The sequence below is a fragment of the Balaenoptera physalus genome (assembly GCF_965194825.1).
Source record: "Balaenoptera physalus genome assembly, chromosome: 13".
NCBI classification, from domain to species: Eukaryota; Metazoa; Chordata; class Mammalia; order Artiodactyla; family Balaenopteridae; genus Balaenoptera; species Balaenoptera physalus.
The window spans coordinates 17,356,454-17,381,729 of NC_138892.1; the positions used below are offsets into that span (position 1 = coordinate 17,356,454).

At 33.9% G+C, this 25,276-nt stretch overlaps 2 protein-coding genes across 19 annotated transcripts in view; one reads left to right on the forward strand and one right to left on the reverse strand.

Moving 5' to 3' along the window:
- Positions 1 to 1,809, forward strand: part of APPL2 (adaptor protein, phosphotyrosine interacting with PH domain and leucine zipper 2) — a 51,241-nt gene extending 49,432 nt beyond the window's left edge. For 6 of the 8 annotated variants that reach the window (XM_082419395.1, XM_082419399.1, XM_082419402.1 and 3 more), the window contains one exon: positions 668 to 1,809. In XM_082419395.1, coding sequence (XP_082275521.1) covers positions 668 to 802 — 135 coding nt within the window. In that variant the 3' untranslated portion in view covers positions 803 to 1,809. The remainder of the gene's footprint in view (positions 1 to 667) is intronic. The other 2 variants (XM_082419397.1, XM_082419401.1) reach the window with 1 other exon arrangement.
- WASHC4 (WASH complex subunit 4) overlaps positions 1 to 25,276 on the reverse strand; it is a 70,726-nt gene that overhangs the window by 5,558 nt on the left and 39,892 nt on the right. For 3 of the 11 annotated variants that reach the window (XM_082419334.1, XM_082419333.1, XM_082419335.1), the window contains 9 exons: positions 24,656 to 24,790; positions 22,634 to 22,742; positions 18,801 to 18,867; positions 18,243 to 18,329; positions 16,157 to 16,304; positions 13,737 to 13,833; positions 12,957 to 13,153; positions 12,535 to 12,634; positions 7,948 to 10,597 (listed from right to left, as the gene is read on the reverse strand). In XM_082419334.1, coding sequence (XP_082275460.1) covers positions 10,530 to 10,597; positions 12,535 to 12,634; positions 12,957 to 13,153; positions 13,737 to 13,833; positions 16,157 to 16,304; positions 18,243 to 18,329; positions 18,801 to 18,867; positions 22,634 to 22,742; positions 24,656 to 24,790 — 1,008 coding nt within the window. In that variant the 3' untranslated portion in view covers positions 7,948 to 10,529. Of the gene's footprint in view, positions 1 to 7,947; positions 10,598 to 11,683; positions 11,777 to 12,534; positions 12,635 to 12,956; positions 13,154 to 13,736; positions 13,834 to 16,156; positions 16,305 to 18,242; positions 18,330 to 18,800; positions 18,868 to 22,633; positions 22,743 to 24,655; positions 24,791 to 25,276 lie in introns of those variants that run through there. The other 8 variants (XR_014252273.1, XR_014252274.1, XR_014252275.1 and 5 more) reach the window with 8 other exon arrangements.

Sequence of the window (25,276 nt, forward strand, 5' to 3'; positions counted from 1 at the left end):
TAAATAGTAACGTGTATTGAATAGCTACTGGGTATCATATTTGTGCAATTCTGATCTATCAGGGAGGGGCAGACAGATCAAGGACTAAGACCAACATAATGAAAAAATAGCAAGCCCTGCAAGTTTGTATTTTATGGTGTAGATCAGAGCTGGCAAACTTTCTGTAAAGGGCCAGATAATAAACCTTTCTCAGCTTACTATCTCTGTTGCCAACTACTCAACTCTGCTGTTAACACAAAAGCTGCCATAGTATGTAAATGAATTGGCATGGCTATGTTCCAGTAAAACTTCATTTATAAAAACAGATGGTGAGCCAAATGGCCATAGTTCGCCAACTCTTGGTATAGAGTAAAAGGAAAAGAATGAGTTTAAAGGTCAAAGTTGTGAGGGAAGTTCCTCTCTGGACTCTTTCCAGAAAGATGATTCTGAGTTGGCTATATAAATCATATTTTGGCTGAGAGGTAGAAACTTGGCTTAGTTTCTGGAGGAAGTAATTCAATTGAGGGTTTCTTTAGAGATTCAAGGAGACCCACCTGAAGGCGCACACAGACGAGTGAGTCAGAAGGAATGAGGCTATATTACAGAACATAGTGACAGCCAAGCCAAAGGGGTTTTAAGTGCATTTTAAGCATTTTCTTTTCTCCTTCTTAAACTCCCATAACTTCAGGATCCAGAAGCATTGGCTCAATTAATGCTGTCCATACCACTAACCAATGATGGAAAATATGTACTGTTAAACGATCAACCAGATGACAATGATGGAAGTCCAAGTGAAAATAGAGGCGCAGAATCTGAAGCATAACCTTCTTGCGCCTTTGGGTGAAGAGCACCCAGGAAGGAGAGCTACCTCCTTAAGGGTTTTCAACTTCTCTGGTACATACAGGCACACCACTTGGTTTCAGAATGCTGACAGCCGCTTGTGGAACGTACTATTGATGCCTTGATACTGAGACTTGGGAGGGAAACAGTAAGAAATGGTTGACAACATACCCATCTACAAATGTTATTTTAGGTGCTTTGTGGTAAGTCCTTTTCTTAGATTGCATTGTTCAGCGCTCAGAATGAAAGCTATGGAAAAAATTCATTGTTCACTTTATTTCAGTGTCATCTCTTTTCAGTTTCCAGTATCTTTTCAAAAAATGGTAAAAGCCTAGATTTATAATTTGATAAACACTAAATATTTCCTATTAATAGAATCTATTTTTGTATTTTACTTAATGAGCTTTAAGTGCCTGTCATTCTGAAAATTGTATATTTATAATCAAGTTTGTCTCATAATTGGGCCTAATAGCATTAATTTGTGCAGTTAGGTGATGAGCCCTGTGCTTTGAGGCTTGAGCACTAGCAGAAATGCAGGTCTAGTTTTGGTAATTGTTCAAACATCATGCAATAAAAAGACAAGCAGATGAGTACCACAAAAGATGTTTAGTTTTACAGTGGAACCTTAATGAACCAGCATTCAGAAGTTTATGGTCCTTTAGATACTGTTTTTAGGGGCGGATCACCATGGACAGGGTGCAGCTCTACCAATTCCTGTTTCTTCTGAGCCAGACCCTCCTTAAAGAAGGGACCAATTAACTTTAAAACTCACTTGAAGCACAGCTGGCCATGGGGCTTGGTATAAAAGTTCCTTTTTCCACCCTGACATGTCTGGTTCCAGGCATCCCAGCCCACTAGGAAACAAGTATAATTATCTTTAATTGGTACAGTATGTTTAATTATAACAAAGCTCAACAGAAATATCACTTTCTTTGTAATAAATTAACCTAGCAATAAAAGCTAGCAAATAAAAACTATCTTTGTTTCTTCTGCTTTTTGTGGTTATTTTCTAGAACATCCCTGAAAAGAAACTAAAGTTGGTTCTGTAGCTTTAACAGTTAATTCCCAAAAGAAAACCAGGACATCATACTGAAATCACAGCAGAGGGGATGTACTATGCAACATGAGTGGAATAACGTGATCTCAATGCCAAGTTTTTAAAAGGTGCTGCTCTTAAAATGGTGGATTAATAAGGTAACTTTTGCAACTCAAAATTAGGTTAAAGAGTTTAACTGAGGAATCCACTTTTATAATGTGTGCACCGTCAGAGACACAGTGAGCTAGTCAAAACAAACAGTATGAAATAATACACCATAAAATCATCAGTTCAGTGTTAACTAATGTCTTATAAATTTCTATATCGTAATCATAGTAGATCAGTAAGTTCTGACAGGCTTCAAGAGCCACAGTCCCCTGAATTCTTGCTTAGAATTGTTCAGGATGGGAGGAGAACAACATTGTTAGAAACTGCAATCAATTTTTTTAATTAAAAAAATTTTAATAATGTGTGGCCTACGGAAAAAAGACTAAACAAACAGAGCTACCATATGATCCAGCAATCCCACTCCTGGGTATATATCTGGAAAAGATGGAAACTAATTTTAAAAGATACATGCAGGCAGCACTATTTACAATAGCCAAGACATGGAAACAACCCAGGTGCCATCAACAGACAACTGGCTTAAAAAGATGTGGTGTGCATATATATAAATACACACACACAAACACACACAATGGAATATTATTCGGCTATAAAAAAAGAATGAAATATTGGCATTTGCAGCAACATGGATGGACCCAGATAATATTATACTTAGTGAAGTCAGTCAGAGAAAGACAAATATCATATGGTATCACTTATATGTGGAATCTAAAAAATAATATAAATAAATCTATAAACAGAAAAAGACTAAGACAAGAAAACAAACTTTACCAAAGGGGAAGGTGGGGTGGGGTAGATAAATGAGGAATATGGGAATAACAAATACTAGTATATATATAACTACTCTATGTAATAAAATAGATAAGCAGCAAGGATTTACTGTATAGCACAGGGAACTATATTCAATATCTTGTAATAACCTATAATGGAAAATAATTTGAAAAGAATATTGATATATATAAATGAATCACTTTGCTGTACACCTGAAACTAGCACAATATTGTAAATCGACTGTATTACCCAAAAAAACCAAAACAAAACAGTGTGGCTTAACTAAGCCACAAAGCCTGCAAATCATGAAAAACCAAGACTGAAATCCAATACATTAAAACTAACTTCACAAAAAAACACAGAATGAAAACACAAAATTAACTGAGCATATTCAGCAAGCACATATGACCAACAAAAATTAGTATCCAGAATATACAAAATATTCCTACAATTAGTAAGAAAAAGATAAACTGAAAAAAAAAATAGAAGTCATGAAGGCATTTCATAAAATAAAAAATAAAAAGGGCTCTTAAACAGAAATATGTTCAATCATATAAAAATCAAGGAAATGCAAAATTAAAACCACACAGATACTGACTACAGACTGCAGAAATTAAGCTGCTGGTAGGGATGGAACAATGAGGAATAATCTCACCTACTGCTGGGATAGGAGAACAGTTTAGCATTCTCTCCAATGAACTTGCAGGTACACCTGGCCCTACCACCTAGGAGATTCATTTGTGACACTGCAGAAACTCAACACATGTACCCAGAAACATGTACAATGATGATTACAGCAGCACTATTCATAGTATCCCAAATTTGAAAATAACCCAAATCTTACCTACAGACTAAACATAACACAATATGAGGGAAATAAAGCTAAATAAACTATATAGCTATATGCATCAACACTGATGAATTTAAAAAATGACAATGAATTAAAGAAGTCAATACATTTATATTAACTTTACAAAAACATGCAAAACACCATATTTTAAAAAATATAGATGGTTGTAACCCCAAAGAAAAGCACAGTGCACTGTGGTTTCCTCTGCAGTAGAAAGGGGAGCCAAGACCTGAGGAGGAATAATGGGAGCGCCTAAGTTGGTAGCAATAAGCTCTTAACCTACCTGGTGGCTACACAAGCATTCTACTTTCATTCACTAAACAGTACATTACATATTATATACTCTTTTGTACATGTATCATACTTTTTAATAAAATTTTTAAGTTTAGAAAGAGTGGGTGACTTTCAACTTAACTGAAATGTGTGTTAATGCACATTAAGGCCCTCTGAAAATAAGTGCCATGTAAATGAAAGGTGGGAGGGTGGAAAATGAGATTTTTTTTTTTGAAGATTTAAGCATGCATTTTATTTTTAGTAGATCTTTCTTTATTAGAGTATAATTGCTTCACAATACTGTTAGTTTCTGTTGCACAACAAAGCGTATCAGCCATATGCACACACATCCCCATATCCCCTCTTGAGCCTCCCTCCCATCCTCCCTATCCCACCCCTCTAGGTCATCACAAAGCACTGAGCTGATCTCCCTGTGCTATGCACCAGCTTCCCACTAGCCATCCATTTTACATTTGGTAGTGTATATATGTCAGTGCTACCCTCTCACTTTGTCCCAGCTTCCCCTTCCCACTCCCCATGTCAAGTCCATTCTCTATGTCTACCTCTTTATTCCTGTCCTGCCCCTAGGTTCATCAGAATCTTTTTTTTAGATTCCATATATATGTGTTAGCATACGGTATTTTTCTCTTTCTGACTGACTTCACTCTGTATAGACTAGGTCCATCCACCTCACTACAAATAACTCAATTTCGTTTCTTTTTATGGCTGAGTAATATTCCATTGTATATATGTGCCACATCTTCTTTATCCATTCATCTGTCGATGGATATTTAGGTTGGTTCCATGTCCTGGCTATTGTAAATAGTGCTGCACTGAACATTGTGGTACATGACTCTTTTTCAATTATGGTTTTTTCAGGGTGTATGCCCAGTAGTGGGATTGCTGGGTCATATGGTAGTTCTATTTCTAGTTTTTTTTAAGGAACCTCCATACTGTTTTCCATAGTGGCTGTATCAATTTACATTCCCACCAACAGTGCAGGAGGGTTCCCTTTTCACCACACCCTTTCCAGCATTTATTGTTTCTAGATTTATTGATAATGGCCATTCCGACCACCGGCATGAGGTAATATCTCATTGTAGTTCTGATTTGCATTTCACTAGTAATAAGTGATGTTTAGCATCTTTTCACGTGCCTCTTGGCCATCTGTGTGTCTTCCTTGGTGAAATGTCTATTTAGGTCTTCTGCCCATTTTTTAACTGGATTGTTTTTTTGATATTGAGCTCCATGAGCTGTTTGTATATTTTGGAGATTAATCCTTTGTCTATTGTTTCATTTGCAAACATTTTCTCCCATTCTGAGGCTTGTGTTTTTGTCTTGTTTATGGTTTCTTTTGCTGTGCAAAAGCTTTTAAGTCCCATTTGTTTATTTTTGTTTTTATTTCCATTACTCTAGGAGGTGGGTCAAAAAAGATCTTGCTGTGGTTTACGTCAAAGAGTGTTTTTCCTATGTTTTCCTCTAAGAGTTTTATAGTGTCTGGTCTTGTATTTAAGTCTTTTAATCCATTTGGAATTTATTTTTGTGTATGGTGTTAGGGAGTGTTCTAATTTCATTCTTTTACATGTAGCTGTCCAGTTTTCCCAGCACCACTTATTGAAGAGGCAGTCTTTTCTCCATTGTATGTTCTTGCCTCCTTTGTTGTAAATTAGGTGCCCATACGTGTGTGGGTTTATCTCTGGGCTTTCTATCCTGTACCATTGATCTATATTTCTGTTTTTGTGCCAGTACCATACTGTCTTGATTACTGTAGCTTTGTGGTATAGTTTGAAGTCAGAGAGCCTGATTCCTCCAACTCCGTTTTTCTTTCACAAGATTGCTTTGGCTATTTGGGGGGTCTTTTGTGTTTCCATATGAATTGGAAAATTTTTTGTTCTAATTCTGTGAAGAATGCCTTTGGTAGTTTGATAGGGATTGCACTGAATCTGTAGATTGCTTTGGGTAGTATAGTCATTTTCACAATATTGATTCTTCCAATCCAAGAACATGGTATATTTCTCCATCTGTTTATGTCATCTTTGATTTCTTTCATCAGCATTTTATAGTTTTCTGAGTACAAGTCTTTTGCCTCCTTAGGCAGGTTTATGCCTAGGTATTTTATTCTTTTTGTTGCAATGGTAAATGGGAGTGTTTCCTTAATTTCTCCTTCTGATTTTTCGTTGTTGGTGTATAGGAATGCCAGATTTCTGTGCATTAATTTTGTATCCTGCAACCTTACCAAATTCATTGATTAGTTCTGGTAGTTTTCTGGTGGCATCTTTAGGATTGTCTATGTATGGTATCATGTCATCTGCAAACAAACAGTGACAGTTCTTCTTCTTTTCCAATTTGTATTCCTTTTATTTCTTTTTCTTCTCTGATTGCTGTGGCTAGGGACTGCCAAACCTATGTTGAATAAGAGTGGTGAGAGTGGACATCCTTGTCTTGTTCCTGATCTTAGTGGACATGCTTCCAGTTTTTCACCACTGAATATGATGCTTGCTGTGGGTTTGTCATATATGGCCTTTATTATGTTTAGGTTCCCTCTTTGCCCATTTTCTGGAGAGTTTTTTATCAATAAATAGGTATTGAATTTTGTCAAAAGCTTTTTCTGCATCTGTTGAGATGATCATATGGTTTTTATTCCTTAATTTGTTAATATAGGTGTATCACATTGATTGATTTGCATATATTGAAGAATCCTTGCATCCCTGGGATAAATAAGCTAGCCTCACCAATTTTCATTTCCCAGCATTGCCTTTGGTTGTTTAGCCACCTGTCAGAACTACCGTTAGGGAAGAGCAGGACCTGCCTTACATTGTCAACACTTAGCTGAACCATTTAAAAAGAAATAGTTTTTGTAAGACCAACTCAAATACAGACAGTTTATCTTCAAACTTTTCAACAGCTAATAATTATACGACAAGTGTATTTCTGCTTGTAAGAGCAATGATAATAATAGCTAATATTTATAGTAGTTAGTTTCCTAATAAAGTGCTTTATACAAATTAAATCCTCAAACAATCTATGAGCTATATTATTACACCATTTTATGCCTGAGGAAATGAAGCACAGAAAGGTTAAGTAACCTTGTAAGCAGCAAATCAGGATTCAAATCACAGTCTGGCTCCAAAATCTATGCTTCTAACCACTATGTGCAATGTTACTAGCACACAGAGAAAACCAATCTCCAAACGCTTCTCTCAATACATTAATCTTTGAAGATTATTCTGATATTCAGTAATTACATCAACTTAAAAGTGCATCTTTAATGCCTTATTACCTTTTGTACACATTCTGAAATGATTACTGTAATACTAATTTTATATAGGTGGTGCTTCTGGGTACAGAAGTGCTAACTTTTTTTCCCTCACGTTAATAATAATGAGGGCATTACCAAAGAACGTGTCAGTACACACAGATCTTACCTACACTACAGAATGTACAGTCCTTAAAGGTGATCCCAGAATTACGACATCAGATCTGCACTGATTGGGAGATAAATTTCATCTACTTTCCTGAGTATGTCTCCACTGATAGGAACAACCAGCGCTATCCGGTAAACTAGGTGGTAAAGAAGAACCAAACTATTACAATAGAGGGAAATATCCATATACTTGTCCAAATCGACCTTTCATACAGTATATAAGAACTTTTTGTATAAACCAAACTCTCATTTTGCTATCACCATCTCTGAGTTCACTGCATAGTCCTATGACTTCACGTAATCTCTACAGACCCACTTATTCTGGATTCCTTTTTTAAAACTGAAGTCTTTGACAACCTGTTAAATTGTTCCTAACATCTAAAAACAAAAAACTGTAGCATTAAATCTTTCTTAAGAAAAGATATACCATCATCAATCTGAAACTTCTGCACCTTAAGCTGGAAGAAGAACTAAAATTATTAAAATTGGTTAAAGTCTACCTTTTACGTTTGGCCAATCCATCATAAAAGAGTAACGTGACAATGTATGTGATGGTATTGTCTCATCTTTCCCACAACCTTACAAACTTTTCTCCTCAGAAGAGAAGGAGCAGCAATCAGACTTTTTGAGCAAGAACATTTTCTCCAGCAGAGTATTTAAAAGGCTCTCCTTTATTATGATTGTTTCAGTTCAAGTCATGACTGCAAATGGCACTACAGCATTGCAAACTAATGATCCCTTCCCAGGATTAAGATTTAAAATTAAACATTCATGTGGGTTCTTTTATTTGAAAATAGCAAGCAACAGAAAGATTAAGAATATAAAAAGGAAAGAAAATAAGTCCACCTGGGATACAAGGAGGAGCCAGTACCAGTTTTATACTTGAAATTTTGCCTATGTGCAAGCAAGTATTTTTTTAGATTCCACACACTATTAGATCAAAGGGAACTCCAAAAAGATCAATATTAAGAACTACTGGTTTAAGACATTCAATTTTGAACATAAACATCCAGAGGAAGTAAATTTTTGAAACTGTATTTATTAATGTTCTATTATATCAATGCATATTGTATTCTCTTAGAACTGGGGAAGAGGAAAGCCCCACTTAACGGAGATAACAAACTTGCCATCTTTTATAAAATTTAATTAGAACTGACAATATTATGGTTAGTCCTTAATTCCTGAGAATTTGAACATTAAGTTTTCTGTGAGTTTACAACAAATGCTCACACTGATTTTTAAACTGCAGTTATGTCTGAAAAAAATGAGAATATTAACATTAATACATTAGCAAGGAAAACTGTCATCTAAATGTGTACATCAACTTAGGTGTAAAACACTCAAGCCCTGTTGCTCTGTACTTTTAACAGCATTTATATATGCTTAATCGTTTCAGAGATTTTATTTCAAATAAGTAAACTTATTATACCTCATCCAGACTGCAGTGACATTATTTTGAACTAAAGGCAAAATAATAATCTGTCACATTTTTCTCAATTGTAGGTATCCATGGAGTCAGCATGTGAACTCTATGTAGTACTGATAAAATAACTGACATGTGTGGGGATAATGACAGAGACATCTGATTCTCTTCTATTTAGAATTTCTATCTCTATTAAAGGAGATGATTTTAGGGACGTTAGAGAAGAAAAACAGAAAAAACAATACTGTTGCTATGAAATGGTGACCAATTTGATACAATCAAATGCAATATCATTAACATAAACATTTACAATAATGAAAATATAAATTATTAATTATGCAGCATGCTTTAGGGCCATTTCTACAGTTAGTACAAATTACAAATATTAAATGCCTTTAATCCATCCATTGTACATAACTCTGTAAGTCATGTTTACATAATAAACAAAAAACACTTCCTACCTATTCTGTTTCTTCTGAACTTTAACAGTGAAAGTGTTATCTTGAGCTGGGAAAGTTACCCTGACCGTGATCAATGAATACACACAGGGCATTGTACACCCGTTCCAAAAGCTGGAAATCAAACAACAATGTTAGAATTACTTGCAGGATTTACCCAAAGAAATGCTTAATAGGCAAGTGCAATGGAAAAATCAAGTATTTCCTAAAATGATGTTAGTATTACACATAAAGTTTTAAACTTTTTTGTCTTCACTGTAAAGGTATCATTGTATTATATTAAAAGACTATAGGCCATGATTAACCATTTAACTGATATAATCTTTACAAAAATAAAGCTAATAGCTTGCCAGGAATTAAATTTACTCAAAATCTTTACCTTTTAAATCAGTAAGTGATTTAGTTTATTAGAACTTTATTCTCACAGTGGTAATTTTTTAAAAGCCTGCACAGTGCTTAATCTGATTTCTTAGATTATAGTTGGTTTAAAGAAAAAGTCTGCCCAAACCATCATCAAGACTTCAGTTCAACCTAATGTAGAAGAAACCTGAGTTTGGATGTAGAAATAAGAATTCATTCAATTTTCTCTGCTATCATACATAATGCCTTCAGCCAAAAGTAAAGCTTCAAGCAGGACTCTATGGCTTTATCTGTATCTTCTTCCCCTTGAGTATTAAGTAAATCTTAAATTTAAAGCAGTTTTTGGAGGTTAAATGTTCTCAAAGCAATGTAAACTAGTTATAAAATATCTCACCACAGACAGCAGCAGCTCTTGTGAGCCACATGAAATTAACAATGAATCAGTTCACACTGTACAAAAAGGGTACGTAACACTTGTGCCTCACCTCTAGTATCAAAACCATCTTCATATATCCCTTTTATAAGAATATTGAAATGTATGCTTCATGAATTTCAGGCTCAATTCCTTTTGTTTAAACATTACTGGCTGTACATAGTATATGCACTGAATTTCCAATGACTGAGACAAATATGGATCAAAGACCTATACAAATACAAATTATAAACATTCATGTAGATTACAAGAGGTCTGAGGTGGCAGTTTAGGAATTTAAGTTAACCCTTCTAAAACTTCATTTCAAATAACTGTTCCCAGGCACATCTACCCAAAGTCCAGACAAAAATCTGATTTTAAAATCTCATTCTCAACCTTTGAAAAGTAGAGCCTTCGGAAGAAGAATGGACTTAACTTTAGAGCACTGCCTTAGAGAGTTGCAGCATCTAAATATTTCCCAGAGATGTGACCCAGGAAACACTTGGTTATTAGCTTATTAACATCCATTTCATATACAATTCTGATGATTTCATAGGGGCAACGCATACCATCAGTATCATTTGACAACAGGATCTGCAGACACAGTGCTGTCGGACAGGTCTCCGTTGCTTGTTTTAGTCTCTTCTGGAAGCATGAGTGAAAATAATGGACATATTTATGTTCATTTTAAAAAATGAATTAAGTAACTAAAATTAAGGACTAAAAAAAAAAATTAAGGACTATATTGCTAAATTTCAAATTAAGAAAATGCTGCATCCACCAAATGTTTCTCTAACATCACAAATTATATGTAGTTTATTTACCTTAATTTTTTAGAAATCTAGGCTAAATATTGCAAATGTAATCGTTTTGACTGGTTTATAATAGTAGTGTAGAATGGTGAGAGCAAAACTGCATCTGAGGTTTCACACTGCACATTCCCCCAGCTGGGCCAAGAAATTGTAGTGCTATTATTGATAGAAACATGGTTACAAGTTCATGTATAAAATTGTCCAGAATGAATAACTTTCCAATTGTATTTATAATTTATTTTTAAATGCAGTTTTTTATTATGACTGTGATAAAATGAATTTCTGCCTTTTGTGCAAAATGTCATATATATATATATTTCATTAACAGAGAAAAACTATTTAATGTTTTCAGCAACTTTGACAACATCTCTGAGCAAACTTTAGCTAAAATAGAGTCCTAAAACAGAACCACCACCCAGCATCAGGCATGTGGGTGACATACATTACCCAAAACCCTAGCGAGCTCCTTAAGAACAGCAGTCCAAAGCAGGAGCTCCACTGAGACTGAAATGTTTGTTTTGTCTTAATGCTTTAGGCCTTAAAGTAAATGGCAATCCACCTGCAGAATATTCCTAGTTACCTAGGCTGGAGACAAGGTTCTGGCATCATGAAAGGCCTGAGCAGAACGTAAGCAATAACTCAATGTCTTCACAATTTAGATTATACTGACTCAAATTCTTCCAGATGGCTTCGCTAAATATTATTTTTAAATGAACCCAAACATAACATATATATATTTTTTTATTTAATAAATATTTAGTATCTTCCAGGTAACAGCCAGCAATCATTCTTCAAGGACATGATTATTATTCAGTCTAGATTCCAAAAATGCCTGCATATGCTAATAGTACTGATGGAACATTATCAACAGGGAATAGGGTAACTGATATAAGTGGTCTACCCAAATGAATCACCTCTATTCAGTGTGAAAAACATATTTATTTTAAAATTTAACTGGCAAAATAAGATTAACAAAAACATCACGTTTTATGAAGTATCTTTTATTCTTGATCTGTGAAATACAAGTAAGAAAAAGGAAAAAGAGCAAACATGAAACCTGTCATGTTGCTGTACCTAGTTTTAAGCTTCCAAAGAGGAAACCTAAGTTACATAATTTCCATAACAGAAAAAAGGAAATATCCATTCTTCAGGGGAGACAATTGTTGCTAAATTTCAAATTTGAGAGAAATGTACCACGAGGGTCCCTTAAGTATGAAATGCTGAACAATTTACACCCACAAAGAATATAATGGACAGAATCCTCTCCTTAATGACTATCAGCTATTACGGCTCTACTGCTCTCTAATTCTCCAAGGCCTGGCTGTGGAGGAGCACCGGAGGCTATTACTGTGACGCTAAAATGGCCTTGACTATTTTATGTCTCCTTCATCACCTGCCCCATACATTCAGTCAGTGTCCAGTCATCAGCAGCTCTGACTTAAGCCAACGTTTAGTCTCCTCCTCTAATTTGTTCCTTCTTATCTGATACAGTTGAAGGATGAAAGAAAAAACCCTAAACTTGGTAAATTTTTTTTAAATTAAGAGAAGATGAACTGAATAAAGAGTTATCTCAGAATGAAAATGCATAAACTATGTTAAATTTCTTTTCAGTTTCACAAATGATCCCCTTAGGCTTTACTTCTTTAAAAAGACATTTCTAGGTCTATATTATTTTTCAAAAAGAAAAGCCTGACTAGATAAATTGGGGTATTCGTGTCTACTATTAAAGACAGATTTATTGGTCTTTCCAAATTTAAGCCACTCACTGACCTTCTCTTTCTTTCTTTTCTTGGTTTTCTTCAGCTGCAGTCTTGTCAGCTCTGAAGAAAATTCTTGCACTGCTCAGTGAGAAACAGAGCAATTCAAATTCCTAAGTAAATTAAAAAAATTAGAAATAAAAGCTGAAAATACTTACTTCAGTAAAACATCAAAATTATATTTAATATCTCATTATTTCTAAAAAGCTCTAGTGAGTGCAAATCGCAAATACAGAAACTGAACTGTGTAATCCACCCATTTTTTAAGATATGAGTCAAATGGCTTCCAAATACCATTCATTTAAAAATATACTCTTATGACCACTATTCATCTCACTTGTTAAAATGGGAGTTTCAATATGATTTATGTTTCTTCAGTGATCAAGAAGTAATGGGTATTAAAAAGTCAAAGCAGATCTGACTGTTACTCTCTACCTGTAGATAAACATCCAGTCGCTTCTGAGTGAGATTCATGGTTTGTAGTAGTTTTTCATCCTGACTAGTTGACTGCACATTCTGTTGCTTAGCAACTGCTCTTATCTCCTTCAGGTACTTCTCTCTAACAGACTGGAACCAGTGAAGTGAGTCAAATTCCTGGTACTGATCCAAAAGCTTCAGAATATAAGCCACACCTAGAGTCACCAGCAAAACCAAAACGAAATTACAACGTGTAGACAAGTTATATTCTACTCCACCAGTAATTCCTAAAATTAAGCTAACCATTTTGAATTAACCCTCTTTCAAATTACATTTTACAGCACAAATGAATAAGTTTAGCAACATGGCTTAATTCCTCCTTAAAAACATATAAAGAACTAAAAAAAAAGGCCAATCAAGAAGAAATAACATGGCTATGAAAATCACCAGGAGATAATATACGGCTGTAAGGGTGGGGAAAAACTTCCACTGCTAAATAGACAACTAGGAAGCTACAGGGAAACTAAATACAAGATGCTCAAACTGTAAATAAAACCACAACAAAAACAAAGCCTAAATAATTAGGTCCAACCACTCTAAGTGATTAGCAATACCAAAGGAGCATGAACAACAGTATAATGGTCAATCAGATGACCCAGCCAAAACATAAACAGTAAACACTGCTCATGAAAAACAAATCTACAAAGAGCACATAGCTCTATTCTCAAGCAAACATTTTGAAAAATCCATTGTAAGGTAAACATAAAATTCATGAGAAAACAATTCCACTAAGCTTACCCATGGCAAAGCCATCATCAGTAAAGGCAGCTCCAATTTTATTTTTTTTATTCAATTTCTCCTTGCAACTAATGGAATGCTCTACAAAGTTGAGGGTCTAAAAAGATATAACATATTAGAGAAACAATTGTGCTAAAAAATCTTCAGTTCCTAAAACAGACATTTCAAAAATTATGAACAGGATCTCTTCTAAGCCCCTGTCCTTCTGATTTGGAACATTTCCCTCATATAAACAGCCTCTTGGTGAGGTCATAATCTGTATAAGCATCTCTTAATGGCCCTTCTTTCCAAGTCCTTTAAATATGAGCGCTCCCTCAATCACCTCTTAACCCAGGCACAGTGCTTCTGTGTATGGTTCATTCTAAAATATTACGCACATTTAACAAATGAAGGCACTGAGATTTGAGAGGTTTTAGTAACCTGCCTAAAGTCATACTCTAAATCAAAGTTGTAGTCAGAAAAGTAGGCCTGCTTTACTTAAAAGCTCAAGCGCTCTTAAGCATGGCAGTCCTTACTTCTGCCCACCCAATTCATTCTACAATAGTATTTCTTACCATATTCTCGGTTTAAAAGGCTTAGTAGTCATTTGGATAAACAAATTCCCCCCAAAAAAGCACTTCCCTAAAAGTTTAGCTCCTCTGAAATAACTTATCTAATCATAGCATTTATTCAACAAATATTTACTGAAACTTAATAATACCAGGCATTATTAAATAATTACAATAAAAAAATGAATACCATCAAAGAGTTCACACTCTATAGAGCAGCACTCCTGGCAATGACAGAAATGCTGTGTATCTACATTGTCTGATACAGTAAGCCACTAGCCACATATGGCCACTGTGCACTTGAAATGTGTATGGTAAAACTTAGGAACTGAACTGAATTTCTTTATAAAATTTTAACTAATTTACATTTAAGTAGCCACTAGGGGCTACAAAAGGATAGCACAGCACTGGGATAGAGAGAGACCTGATTAAAAATAATTATGGTACAGTGTGATAAGTACTATAATAGCTTACATTGGAAACAAGATTATCAAGTTCCACTTTTTTTGCCTGTAAAACTTACTTGGCAGTTAATCACATTTTATAAAACCTTTGTCAACTGTTACTTAAATCTTCTTTAGATATCTCATTTATGTTTGTCTTCTTTCTGGAATTAGATTATAAACTCAAGGACACAAGAATAGCGTCCTATACTTCTCTTCTTTGTAGTGTTTGTAATCCCTCTTGTTTTCTCCATCACTAACTGAATTCTGACAGCAGCTCTGCAAAACTAGACTCTTCCTCAATCCCACAAATGGTTTGCCATTGCTGTTTACCATGAATTCAAATTAAAGAAATATGGTGAGAACTCACCGTGAGTTAACTACACTATTATCAAAGTATAACTAAGATAGACTCGCCTCCAATCTGACACTTCATATTCATATCTGAAGATGAAAAGATAATGCCTATCAGATAACTGTGGACATTTTTGCTACATAACAATTATTATAATAGAGCATTAACAATTAACATATAAAAAAAAACAGTAGAAAGGAAAATGCGTGAAGAAAAAAGCTGTCCATAGGCCATCAGCTACTTTCAATGGATAATAATGGTTCTAATATGTTAGAACATATGTGTTAATTCAGGCAGCAACGTGAAAAGTTATTACTCGATCAAAGTTAGATGTAATCAAAAGCTATGTGTGCTCAGTGATATTTAGATTTTAGAGCTATCCATTTACAAATTTTTTATGAAAGAGCTGTGTTATAGAAACCTTTATAGAAAAATAACTCTTATTGCTAATATATACCTCTCTAATCTCTCAACTCCATTTTCCCCACTGCGATTTTGGTTAACTTGAGCTATTTTTAAGATGCCAACTACAGAATTAGAGCAAAACATACCATATACTGCAACGAGAAAGCACTAAAATTTTAGCTTAGATGTTCATATTTACTACCAAAAAGACAGAAGTTGTCCTCAAATAGTATGCTTTTAAGAAATACTTCATATTGTAATGGTCTATATTAATCACTTAAAATGATTATATGGTATAATTCAGCCCAAAGATTATATGGTGTGTGTGTGTGTGTGTATGTGTGTATATATATATATATGTATATATATATATATATATATATATATATATATATATATAAAATAGTGTATACTCAAGTAATTTTAATCACACTAGGATTTCTCTGGCTGTTATGAACAAATAAGAATCTATCTGAACTATGAATAAGTCTCATTCTGCATAGCTAATAAGTAAAAATTCTAGGCCGCATTCACTGAGACCACATTTAGTTTTATCTACAACCAGAAAGTCAACAATATAGTCTGTTTGCATTTCCTGCTGTAAAAAAAACTGGATCTATTTATTAATACTTTTTCAAAAAAATCATTTTGTATACTAAAAATACTCACCAGAGGTGGAACAATGATATAGAAATTTCTGAGATGTATATTCTTCGGCCTTCGAAACTCTGGAGCAAAAACATCCACAAGCATTTTGAAATACTCTGTGCCTTCGGCAGAATTTCGGGTGTGATCACTGAGGACTGAATCCAAATGCCTAAAATACAAAAAAATTATTTACTTGGTTCCTTTCTCAAAAGAAGATGTGGCTTTTAAAATCCACTTCTCATTAGTTTAGATGAGAGCACTCAAAAATATGAAATATAAGACATTTCTAAGTAAACTTCCTTGGGGTTCAGAATGAACTCATTTTTTTATGGACAGAGGCTAATCAATATGATTTAATTAACTTAGTCCCTAAAACAGAATATGTAGCGTCTCTTGGAACTTTACAGAGTTTTGTATTTCTTCTTCTCACAATGAGCCCTGTAGAATTCCATTTCATTGTAAATAAATTCCTTTTCATCTTAAATCTCTTCACTAACACTTCTTCTATACCTCCTTACCTCAACTGAAACCCATCCATCTCCTTTTGAAGAACTTAGCTTCCCACTCAACCTTCAGAAATATTAGCTGCTTTTCCTCCTACATCCCTTATGTATAGCTATTACCACTTTCAAATTATTATTCCCCCACCACTAGACAGTCTTAGAAATCTCTCCTTTGAGACTCACATGATCCAACTATATCCAACTACCCCCTCCTGAAAGCAGGCATCTATAACGGTTTTAACCACTGCTCTACATTTATTTATCTTGGACTATGATACCTACTCCGGTTCTCCTCCATCATTCTGGAAGACTTAATGTCCATTTAGATAATCAATTCATTACCATAACCTCATAACTCCATGACTTCACCTGCCATGAACTTTCCTTCACTTGATGAGTAAACATTTTGGGCGAGACTACAAAATAGGTACTTGCCATTACATTGCATCAGGGGGCCCTATAATGTCAGCATGTCCTGTTACTGGTGATGCTAAGTTTGACCACTTGGTTAAGGTGGAATACATCAGTCTCTCCATTGCAAAGATGTTTTTTTCCCTTTGTGTTTAATAATCAATTTCTGAGATAATTTTTTCATAGTGAATGAATACTCTGTTCTCCAAAAATGTTTGAGAACCCAATGTTTTGACGATTTGTCTCATTTCAAGTATTACAGGGATGGTTGCAAAACTGTTTTTTTCCCTAAATTTTCTCATCCCTTCTATATTTACTAGCTGGCTAGCACTGTAAAAAGGAACTTTCCCTCTGCTTCTCCAACTTTTCTTATTATCACTATACTCACGGTTTCTTTTTTAATTCAATGTATTGTAAGCAATTTCTACCATTATTCTTTTTGATATTCAAATTGTCTCCACTTTGCCCAGGGGTGCCCCTTCATGCCTGACTCAATAAGTGTTACAATTATTAATAATATAACTTAGTTTTCTAAAGACTTTCTTAACAATTCTGCATGCCTCTCTCAAGTTTTAAATTGTTTTCCAAAATCACTATTTACTCAAGTCTGTAGATCTGCACTGTCCAATAAGATAGTCATTAGCGGTTTAAATTTAAATGAAATAAAAATTTTAATTCAGTTCCCTAGTCCCATTAGCCCTATTTCCAGTATTCAACAGCTACATGTGGTTGTGACTACTGTACTGGACACTGCTGCTCTAGATTACATGAAAGGAAGGACTAGTATTCTAGAAATGTGTTGGCAAATAGAAGTATTTTAAAAGAGTACAAAGAAATAAGTGAAATTAGTTTTATTAATGAGATATTTGGCATTCTTTTTTAAACACTAAATCCTCAAAATCAGTTATGAACTTTACACTTTAGCACATTTCAATTCGGACTAGACATGTCAGGTGTTCAACAGTCACATGTATTAGAGACCATGGTCTAGAAGATCCCTTTTAGGGAAGTTGGAAAGACATCAGAATACTGTAGTCCTGAAAACATTATATTTCATAAATTGAGACCATAACTTGCATAGTAAAAACACTGACATATAAGTTTATATATTACCCTCTAGCCTTGTCTTTAGCATTTAAATGAACATATACTTTTTAAATCTCCAAATTTAAATTATTCCAAAATTAGATTACCTAGCTGCTTTTAATGTTTCTTCTGCAAGACCTTCTTCTTTTACTAGTTCTTCAAAATTTACAATATCTTCAAGATCAGGTACAAATCTACATAAGAATTTGGGAAGGAATTTATTAAGTTAAATATGTGCAATTGACACAGATATGAAAGCAGTACTGGAAGACTCTAAATTTTTCAACTGTATCTTTGGAAAGAATTTTGCATTTCAGTTATATTATTAATATCACTTTAGTTCCATAATTGAATTTTAGATATATGAATAATCAAGTTATCCTTAAAAATCATGTAATCTATAGAACCATTCACAAACTGTACCAATAAAAGAAATTAACTATAACTTTAAGAGAAATAAAGCTTTTCAACGGTCTGCTGTAGTCTTAAAATTTGAGAAAAAATTTAACTAGTACAATTAATGATTTTCTTCCATATTTGATCTCAAAATATATCAACAAAAAAAGAAAAAAACCCTCTCTACAATATTACTTATAAAAAACATAGATTTAATGACAAAATTTCTAAATGGCATAAACAAGGCAAAAATATGTTTGCATCCATACCTAATGGCATTGCTGCTACAATGAAGGCCACCAGATCTTATCATCCGTACATAGCCCATAGCATTACCTTAAAAACCACACACAAAACAAGTCAGATGTTTATACAAATAACTAAGTTCTAATAATCAGGAATACAGTTATTTATAGCAATTACAAGGTTTCCACTCCTAAGTAGCAAGAGATTTTGCTGTATTTTACACTTCAGTTTTTGCTCCATAAAAATAAAACTTACATATTTGTGCACTTAAAATATAAATGTACATATATACATCTATATTATTTTTAAAATAAATGTAACTTTCACTTGTAAAGTCATTAAATGCTGACTACATTTTAAAAAAATCAAACTTTAATATATTACTAGATCAATAATTTCTTCACTCACATTAAGTATGTGTCTGTGTCTCTCTCTCACTCTCATACACACACAGAGCTGGAAGTGATATTCAGAAATCCTTATCTGATGCCTCCCAAACTAGTATCTCCAACCTGGGCTACTCCTCTAGGCTTTTTTATCCAATGCCTACACCTACATGTCTAAGAGAAATTTTAATTTAGTAAGTTCAACTCAAACTCAAGATCTTCACCCCCAATTATATTTTCTACCTTAGAAACTGACAATTCTATCCTTCCAGTAGCTCAGGCCAAATGCGCTGAAGTCATCCCTGACTCCTTCCTTTCTCTCACACTTTATATCTAATCAATGGGCAAATTATGTTGGCTCTACCTTCAAAATGTAGCCAGAATCCAACCAGTTTTCACCACCTTCACAGCTATCACCCTATTCCAAACCACCATCTCCTGCCTAGAAATGCACTATGCAATGGCCTCCTGATCTCTCTACTTCCACCTTTAGCGTCCCACCCCTTACAATGTTTCCTTCACATAGCGGCTGGTGGTTCTTTTAAAACTAAGTTGGAGCATTTCATTCCTTTTCTGAAAACTCTACAATAGCTTTCCATCTCAGAATAAAATCCAAATTCCTAACATGGTCATCACAGCCTTGTATGATCTTGCCCCTTGCTGCTGTTCTGATACCATGCCCTACCATTCAGGTCTTCACTAACTCCATTCCAGCCCCTGACTATTTCCCAAAAATGCCCAGCAGACTCAGGGATTTTACATTTACTGTCGCCTCTTTCTGGTATACTCTTTTCCTAGCTATGCATGCACATGGCTTATTCCTCCATGTTATTTAGGTTCCTGCCCATATGTCACCTCCTTAGCGCTTTCCCTGAATATCACTAAATAGCACTGCCCAGCCCCACTACATCTCCTTACTCAGCACCTATCATTGATAAATTACGTATCTCTTTGTGTCTCATCCCACTAGAATGCAAGATCCATGATACAGCTTTTGTTTTCTTCACTGCTCTATCCCTAGAGCCAACATTTCCTACTCAAATGAAATGAAATTACTTGGGAGAAAGAATAGACAAAAAGGTAAGAAGCTGTTAATATTTCACAACCATATATTACAGTAATATGTACTTTATATACATAATCTCATCTGATACCTTTTAAAACCCTCAAGTAGTATTACTGAATCTATTTTAAGGCTTATCTCAATATGAGAGATGATGTTAAAATGTTTCTTTATGCATCTTAGACAAATCAAGTATCTAGTGTGATTGTTTTCCTCCAAATTGTCAAACTGGTATCTGGCTGATCAAATGTGCTAGTGAGAAGCAAACAGAGAGTAGCAGTTAAAAGCAAACCTCTGAAGCCAGACTAGTTGGGTTCAAATATGGACTCTGTACTTTTTAGCTATAAAACCTAGGTCAAGTTATAAACTTTGTGTCTTAGTCTCCACATCTGTTAAATTAAGCTCTAAAGGGGCAAAGACTTTTATTGTCATAGGTATCACCAGCACCTAGGAACATTGTGTTGTCCTCAATAAACCTGTGGAATGAATGAATGGAAATAACATTTACTTCATAACACTGTTGAGTTTTACATGCATTAGAACATATAAAGCACTCAGAACAACCTTGGCACATAGTAAATAAATGCCCAATAAATGTTAATGGTTGTTAATTATTTCAGCAGGCAAAGAAGGACTTAGACAAAAGGACTTCTCACTTTGCTCCCGGCTCTGAGATTCCTTACTCCTTTTCTCAAGAGACTGAAGAGACTCAAAAGCACATTACAATTTTTTATAGGCAGAGGTAAAGAATTTATATTTCCTAAGAAGAGAATAAAGAATAAAATGCTGGAACAAAGTAAAAAGGATAATATGCGCCAACTGCGGAATACATGCTAGTGGCAACAGAGGTGTCGTTATTTTTTGTGTATTGGGGGAAAATGTGTATTTTGATGTGTATTGGGGGAAAATGACTAGCATACTAAGCTCATGATTTAATGATAATTTCATAGTACAAAATTATGCTTTTAAAAAATATAAAGACATGAAATAAATACTACTACAGGCAGTATTCACATGGGGGAAAAAACTCAGATACTGGTATATGAATTAAGTGAAGTTTTAAGCAACACTGCTCCAGAGAAACAGCTCTTAATCTGAGGCCCACGGACTCTGACTTTGAGCACCTGAACTCCAGTGTATTATATGCAGAACTGTATGTGAACGTGCATACGGGCATTGTTCTGGGAAAAACAAAAATCAATCCAGAGCTTTCATCAGATTCTCAAAAAGGGTTAAAAACTACTGCTCCAAAAGTTTACAATCTAATATGTCATCAAATATCACTATGAATAAAAAAGTACTTATTTGAAAATACCTTATTATTAAATTGTTTAAAATTAAAAATTTACTAAGGTAAAATTCTCTAAGTTCTTGTACTAATACAAAATAGAAAGGCCTAATATGTAAACCAATTAATTTATAAAACTTAAGCTAGTGCTCACTGACTTTACTACCTAACTAAATGCTTATAATACCCTTCCCACTAGTAAACTTAAAGCCCCTTAGAACAAAGGCTATTTGTATTCTCAGCATCTAGAAAAATATCTGGTATAACAGAGCCTTTATAAATGTTTGATAAATGAATGAATGAATCTCAGGAGCCACAATTTTACCAAATTATAGTCAATAAGAATTTACTAACTGCTTGGTGTCTGCAACTGTGAAGAATACAAAACACCTTTGAACTTGGAGCCAAAAAAGTCCCAGCAACGCCACTTCTCTCTCTTGAGTTTCTCTTTTTTCATCTTTAAAAACATGACTACATGCCTATCTCAAGGGTTACTGTGCAGATATTAATAGAGATAATATATGTGACAAGCTCAAGTAAGCATAAAGTTTTTTTAATCTAGGATTATTTTTAAATGCAGTTCTTGTTTTTAAATATAGTATTACACATTTCAGAAGCCAAGTTCTACTTGTAAGCAGAAGGGCAACTCAAGAAATTATATATAAATATGAAATGATGTAGCACAGAAAAATTATTAGTTAACTTCACATAAACATTTCACACATTTGCATTTAGGCTTAACTTTTAAAAGTCTAAAACACTGCCTTGAACAGAGTAGGTACCCAATAGTTACCAGTTGACTATTTACCATGAGTATGGCCTTTGAGATGAGTAGGTTATTATATTTTTAATTTAACTGAAGAGCTTATCCACAAAAAGTTATTTATATTATTTTATTTATAAATATTTCATTTATTTAAATTACAATCTCTCAATTATTATTATGCACCAACAGTCTAATCATACCTGAAAAACTTTTGGTAAGAAAAGGAAATTATTAGTGAAATAAAGCTGAACTCGGGCACTCACATATTAAGTTTATTCGTATGAGATACTTAATATATGAGATAGATTCTTGGGATTTGTACTTTATTTCCCAACACTTTTACAATAACTTACCAATCTGGCTGATGAGTTGCCTGAACTGATCAAGGTAGCTTTGTCCCTCTGGGGTTATTCCAAGTTTTCTGATGCCTCGATTGAATTTTTCTGCTCTTTCAAAAGGATACTAGGGAGATAATATGAAGACTACCATTATTAACAAAGACCCCTAAAACATAAAATGCCTACCATGACAATACCACTGTCCTTTCTAATTTTGTATTTCCATTGTGCTTAAAAAAAAGTCACTGAACTCTAATGACAAAAAATTTATAGCACAAAAACTACCAACATTCAAGGTCAATATAAACTAAATAAGGAGAATAATTATTAATGCCACCAAATTTAGGTTTTCCACCACCATTAGTTGTCTCCCTAGACCCAACTACTCTGTCAGATAGATAAAAGAAATCAACTCCTCCTAGAAACATTCGTTCAGAAATGTGTGACTAAGTTTCCATGGTCTGAGAAGTATCAGGGACTTACAGTTTTTCAAGTCTTAGCTAATTAAAAGATTTCGAAAATTACTCATTTTATATTAATAAAAAATGGAAACAATACTTATCCAACAACAGTTTTATTATTTATTTCTCTAAACACTTGTAACTTCTGTTCCAATAAAGATGAGAGTGAATATAATTTTGTACTGATAACTGTAATCTGTAATTTTAATAATTATTTCACCAGAAAGTAATATTTTGCTGCTCTGACACTGAAAAGAACTAACAACTAGTGTATAAAAGGGCTGGAACTAGGTGATGCTTAAGATAGTTCTGGATGTGGCAAATCAAACGTAAGATCCATCTAAGCCTGTTGGTTCTCCATCCACATGGCTATATGCCTCTGTACTGTTACCACTTGCAATTCTTCATTTCACTATGGGAAAACTTAGCCCTGAGGGTGAAGGGAAAACGACATTCTTATAAATTATAGATGGGACTGTCAGTTGGTACAGTATTTTTAGAGTACTTGGCAATATGTATCAGAATTTTAAATACTCATATTCTTTGCCCTTTTCCTCTTCAAGGAATTTGTCCTTCAAAAATATTTGAACACACAGATAAATGTGCAAAGATGTTATGTGTAGCACCGTTTGTAACACAGAAAAATCAGAAAAAACTAAATATCCACTCAGTAGGAGAAGGTTAAAGGAGTTACGGTATACATCTTTACTATCAACTCTTTAAAAGAATGAGGTAGACCTATAAGTACTGACATGTGATAAGCACACTGCAAAACAGTATGTTTAGTTTTAGTCCATTTTTGTTAAGAAAAAAAAAGCAATTATTTGTAATGCACAAATACATATTTATCACACAGACATCTGGAGGGCATCACATGACACTGTTAATAGCAACTGCCTCCAGAAAATGAAACTGGAAGGAAAGAGAAATGAGGGAGGATATTTAGTTTATGCACTCTATATTGCCTAAATGTTTCAAAATGAGTATGTTCTGCTTGTGTATTATTTTAAAACAAAGAAAGGTAACACCTGACTACATTGATCATTTAATTTTTCCTTACACTTTTGTTTACAGTGAATGCAAAGAGTCAGAAATTGCAAGGGAAAATATAGAAAATAGGAAGCCAAATCAAGGAGACATTATGTGAAAAATAATAAAGAAAAAAACACCCCAAGAGAGTAACTCATAATGAATTTAGCATAAACATTTGCCATACAGGCAAACCTTGGAGATATTGCAGGTTTGGTTCAAGGCCACCACAATGAAGCAAATATCGCAATAAAGTAACATGAATTTTTTGGTTTCCCAGTGCATATAAAAATTATGCTTACACTGCACTGCAGTCTATTAAGTGTGCAATACCATTATGTGTAAAAAAAAGGTACATGCCTTAATTTAAAAATACTTTATTACTAAAAAATGCTAACCATCATCTGAAAACACAGGTTTGCCACAAACCAATTTGTAAGAAAGGCAGTATCTGAGAAGCACAATAAAGCAAAGCACAGTAATATAAGGTTAGCTTACATACTCAACAGTTGAATCAAACTACCTTAAAAAGAATATGTAAAAATACCTTATGATCATTTTGGTCCTTGATTTCCCTGAAAAACCGAATATCTTTAATCAATCTGGATTTGATATGTTCATCATACATAAATTGGCTAAATATATAGAACTTCTTTTTCAAAAACTGGTAGGTGAAATTAACCTATAAAATTAAAATTTCAAAAATTGGAGAAAGTTATGAAAATTAATTTCAAATCAATATTACTGAATAAAATAGTCTATTTATAAAGTCTAATTCATGTTGGACCTGAAATATTTAAATAAATGAAGTTTTTTTTGCCCAAGTTTACAGAGCTTTCTAAAAGCTCCCCTTAAATATTTTTATGATACAAAAGGAAAAAAGAAATCTAAATAATGGAAAATACTTTCATAATAAGACTAAGAGCTATAGTAAGAATCATAAACCAGATTTGACACTCTAGTTTTCAAGTCATAAACCACACTCAGAAGTTTCTATGTTCCACCATTCATAAGATTACTTATTACTAATCTACATGTCTAAAATGATACTAAAGTAAGAAACATGGTGCTCTTTGACCTCTCCTGAAGGAAGAGAGTAAACATTCAATTATTTATCCATAAATATTTTGAGCACCTCTTATGTGCAAGGCAATGTGCCTGCTAGACA